The 5000-nt window shown below is 46.7% G+C and overlaps 1 protein-coding gene across 1 annotated transcript in view; it reads right to left on the bottom strand.

Annotated features, from left to right (window-relative positions):
- LOC115124200 (lipopolysaccharide-responsive and beige-like anchor protein) overlaps positions 1–5000 on the bottom strand; it is a 295402-nt gene that overhangs the window by 200777 nt on the left and 89625 nt on the right. The window contains exons 12-13 of the mRNA XM_065024108.1: positions 4491–4555; positions 2580–2688 (exon numbers count right to left, since the gene is read on the bottom strand). Of these exons, the coding sequence (XP_064880180.1) occupies positions 2580–2688; positions 4491–4555 (174 nt within the window). The remainder of the gene's footprint in view (positions 1–2579; positions 2689–4490; positions 4556–5000) is intronic.

Genomic DNA, 5000 nt, shown 5'->3' with positions numbered 1-5000 from the left:
GGATTTTAATAAATACAAGAGTTCTAACACTTTGTGAAATATGTGGGTTGCGTAGTGAAATAGGTCCCCACAGACAGTGCTTGGGACAGAGAATCACAATCTAATGGCTTTCACATAAGAATCAAACAAAACAGTTGTGGTATGCATGTACCCAATACTAAATCTATTAGGGGTTAATGAGTGGAATCCAAGGACACAAATACTATCTCCCTAACAGAATAGAATGAGATTTCAGCCAGTTTAAACGTATTCTGTCTCCACCGCTGTGGTTTTACTGGAGACAACCGGGGACTGTAGCTACTAAATAATACAGGAACAGGAAACAATGATGTCCTTGGCTGTCTTTGAGGCTCGTCAGACACATCCTCATTCTGTAACTCAACGGTACTGTCAAAGACTACCCCACACACACACACACACACACACACACACACACACACACAAGACCAGAAAAACAACTGGGCCTGCTTGGAAGACGATGGAGAGAAAACGGAGACACTAACTAGGCCCTCTTGTAGGACGATGTCGGAAAAATAGGTCCAATGTAACGACACAATGTGTTCCTTTTGCTTTCATTACAGTATATCAGAGTAGGATCCAGTCGAAGGATGTTTCCTCCTGTAGGACTCCTCAGTGCCAGAGGGAGACAGATGATAGGATGAGAGGGACTAGTGATGCGGACAGGAACATCAGCTACACTACGTGGGCCAATTAGATAGAATTGGAGAGCTGGGGACAGCTATCCTGGCCCTCGCTCGGCTGAGAGAACATAACATGGCCTAATCATGGTGAGTTTGAGGGAGGAAATGGGGAGTGATGGGGACACGGACTCAGACACCACTCCTGTTCATAACCTCAGGGCAGTGAGGTAGAGGCTAGTTTGTGAGCCCTGTGCTGTGTTCTTATGGAGCTGCCAACTGTCTGTGCTGTGCCTCAGGCCCCTCCTCCTCTCCACACCTCTATCGTGCCGTTGTTCACACAGCTGTCTGACACACACACACACACCCTGTGTGTGGAGTGTTAGCCTCGTCAAATAGGCTGTGTGTGTCACGTGTCAGAAATCTATCTGCATATACACCCGGGTCTGCCTGCCCCGCACTAACGATGATTGGACGACCGGTCGAGTCAGGCCACACCTCCAGAGGAAATGATTGACAGGGTGAGGCCGGTGGGTGGAAAGGACGTGGACAGTGTGTACTGCTGTTGCCAGTCAGATAAAAATGCAGACATGACTAGGGTCTGCGTCCCAAATCACACCATATTCACTCTATGGGCCCCGGTCAAAAGTAATGCACTAAATAGGGAATAGGGTGCTATTTGGGACACAAGCTAGAAGAACATTGGAGCAAACATTCAAACGAACCGAGGCAACCAACCAACCTGAGGCAAACCATCGACATGCTTTCCTTTCCACCCCCTCAACAATTTGCTTTAAACAGTCATGAGGGCTTTTTTTCATTCTGTAGGAGAGACCCTGCCTTGAACCTTAAAGAAAGCATAACATTTTACAACTACGGTAAGGGGGCGAGTGAGGGTGGAGGGACGGGGGGTTGAGACAGTCGGCCCTTCAGACCAGCAGTTCTGTGGGCTGTCTGCAGGTTTAAGTACTGCCAGGGTCTTGAGTAGGGAGGGGGGAATGAAGGTAGTGATGGAGGGGAGGATGCTGTATTCCTGTCACTGTGGAAATACTCCCCCAGCGGGACTGTAACAGACAGGCTCTCAGCAGGGCAGGAAATGATTCAGAGAGATCAGGACGGAGACAGAGGAGAGAGGGATGAAGGAGGAGGGTGGAGGCTGGCACTAGGCTGGGAGGTTGGCGCTAGGCTGGGAGGTTGGCGCTAGGCCGGGAGGTACAGGGATAAATTAACATGGAGGCTGTTTGGCTAGGATGCCGTGCCAAATGTAAACTACAGCCGGCCACTCCAGTGTAAGATGTTATTATACGTGTTGGGGTTGTCTTTGAAAAGACAACATTTGTTCTCTAGGTTGCTATGACAGGTCTGTAATGACTTGACAGACAACCGTGTGTGTGTGTGTGTGTGTGTGTGTATAGAGGACTTTATACCCCCTCGCTGGGTGTTACATTCTGAGCTGTTTTTGTTCAATATGGCCAGACAGAACATGAAAATATGAAACTATCAACCTCAGCTTAATGGGATCTGCTTAAAGCTACAAATATACAAAAATAACTCCTGCTGCTCTCACAAAAATACATGGAAAGGATAAATAAATGAGGACTATGTTTCTGTTCCAAGATACGAGGGTCATGAAAGGGGTTGGAAGTTAATTGTTCATTTCTAAGTTTTTCTCTTGAAGTCATTCTCCTCCTCAAGCTAAAATCAGGACTCCATTTTGGATTGAATGGATTTTCCTGTTTGCTGGCTACCTGCACAAGCCTGGGTCATTTCAAATTCCTAAATTATTTCAGGAGCCATTTTGGATCAAGTATGTTCTCTTGTTTACCAGCTGCCTGGTCTATTCTCCTCAATCATTCACCCGAGCTTAAATCTGGACTCCATTTTGGATTTAATGTGCTAGTTTCATGTTAGCCAGTTTCCTGGCACCAGACTGTGTTTTACCTCAAACTCAGCGTGTTTGTGGATGTCCTCGGCTCTCTGACGGCTCAGGATGAACTCAGCCTCATTGGCCACCCGCACCAGGTGGTCCTTCATGGTGTGGCTCAGTAGCCTGAGAGAGAGGAAGGACAGAGGAAGACATTTCATACCATCAACAGAACTGTATCAATTTGTAATCAGTGGAAAAAAATGATTACTGATTTGAATAATTTAATTATGTTTGGATTAAGATGTAATAAAATTGGTGGAAGACATACAAAAAAATATTAATATTTAGCAAGTGGTCAAACAAAGTTAATTAATTGACTAATAGGTGATAGGTTGAACGCTGTTCAATCAGGTTTTCATACACCATACACACTGCACAAACAAGCTCTCACAATGTGCTACAATATGAGTGCTGCAGTCCCTGAACATGGAAGACCTCCCCTTTAATGACCGTATAACATCCATAAAATGGAAGGCTTCCCCTTTAATAACCCTATAACATCCATAAAATGGAAGGCCTCCCCTTTAATAACCCTATAACATACATAAAAAGAGGAAAATTAAGCATGCAAAATTAGCAGGAAATGTGATTAGGACAAGACACACACACACAACCACATGAAATCCCTTTAACTCTGACCTAACATGCGCTAATTGATTTGTTAATGATATGCATCTGACACAGGGGGAACCTTTGCTCCTGTTGCTACATATATAGCCAATCCACCCCCTTCCTCTTATCTAAGCTAATAAAACATTAATGTGTGTGTGTGTGTGTGTGTGTGTGTGTGTGTGTGTGTGTGTATAGGGGCCAGAGGGGCCACTCACTGGCCCCAGAGGTCAGGCCTGTGCAAAGTGGAACAATAACAGGCTAGGGGCCAGGCTTGGGGCCTGTAACCCAAGCCTGCTGTTTCAGAGCAGGGCAACGGGGGAGCGGAGGTGCCTGGGCCTCTGTAGCCTCTCCAACCCCCGGCCCCTGGCCCAGCCATCAATAACCTCAACACTCTCTTTATGACGCCTTACTCTACACTCTTTCACACACAGGCAGGCACACACACATAGATAAAACCATGTACAGACACACACAAACATACATACACACACGAATATAGTACGTGCGCACACTTGGACAGACACATACTTCTTACACCCAAAACTCTCTCTCTCACTCACACCTCTAAACAGGGAGTTGATGGGGTATAGTGTTTACAGCCCCCCATTGCAAATCAACAGGCTTTCACTGAGACCCAGTTCTAGATTACAAAGCAGCCCCTCTGGAGTGGATTACAACCTCCTCATCCTCTAATCCTTCCACTTTTCTTCCTCCTCTATCCTACTCCTTCCCTCCTCCTGCTTCTCTTCTTCCTCTCCTTCTCTCTCTTCGATTCTCTCCTCCTCCTCTTCTTCTTACTACTTGTGTGTGTGAGCTTGTGTATGTGTGTGTGTGTGTTTGAGGAAGTCCATCAGTGGATGCATTAACATTATCCTAGATTAGCGTTCGGTAATTCTCCAGCCCGGGGGATCGTTAATGTAAATCCAGGACCTCTAACTCCAAATTGATGGTAGTTGTTTGGTCCCAGGAGTGATATGGGAATGCTGATCCTGGATAGTACGGACAGCAGAAGGGACATGGAGAGGGACAAGGAAGACGGGAGATTTCCCAAGCGTCATGAGGAGTCAGGGATTGCAGTCACCCCTGTCACCCGTCCTCCGGGACAGGCAGGTATTGACAGAGCCTTGAACTCTATACGGCTCCCCTCAGTATGGATTTCTCTCTTCAATAGAGGCCCTAATGGTGACCGTGAGGGCCTGGAGCCTCGAGGGCCAGGGGCCGCGCTACGGATCGGCCAGAATGGGACATAATGAAGTGGTGATGGTCGGAGTGGGTCGGACGGTGTGTGTCCGCGTGCGTGTCAGAAAACGTACCTGCCCTCGTTGACCAGCTCGATGAAGGCCAAGCCTGCGTTCTTCTGGATAGAGTTCTGCCACTCCTGAAACACAAACACTGGGACATTAGCAACAACACAGAAACCACATACTGGGACATTAGCAACAACACAGAAACCACATACTGGGACATTAGCAACAACACAGAAACCACATACTGGGACATTAGCAACAACACAGAAACCACATACTGGGACATTAGCAACAACACAGAAACCGCATACTGGGGACATTAGCAACAACACAGAAACCACATACTGGGACATTAGCAACAACACAGAAACCGCATACTGGGACATTAGCAACAACACAGAAACAACATACTGGGAAATTAGCAACAAAACAGAAACCGCATACTGGGACATTAGCAACAACACAGAAACCACATACTGGGAAATTAGCAACAAAACAGAAACCACATACTGGGACATGAGCAACAACACAGAAACCGCATACTGGGACATGAGCAACAACACAGAAACCACATTC

The sequence above is a fragment of the Oncorhynchus nerka genome, linkage group LG11 (genome assembly GCF_034236695.1).
Source record: "Oncorhynchus nerka isolate Pitt River linkage group LG11, Oner_Uvic_2.0, whole genome shotgun sequence".
In the NCBI taxonomy this organism is placed as follows: Eukaryota; Metazoa; Chordata; class Actinopteri; order Salmoniformes; family Salmonidae; genus Oncorhynchus; species Oncorhynchus nerka.
Note: the sequence above shows the minus strand (reverse complement) of the source record. Positions and strands in the feature narration are given on the sequence as shown.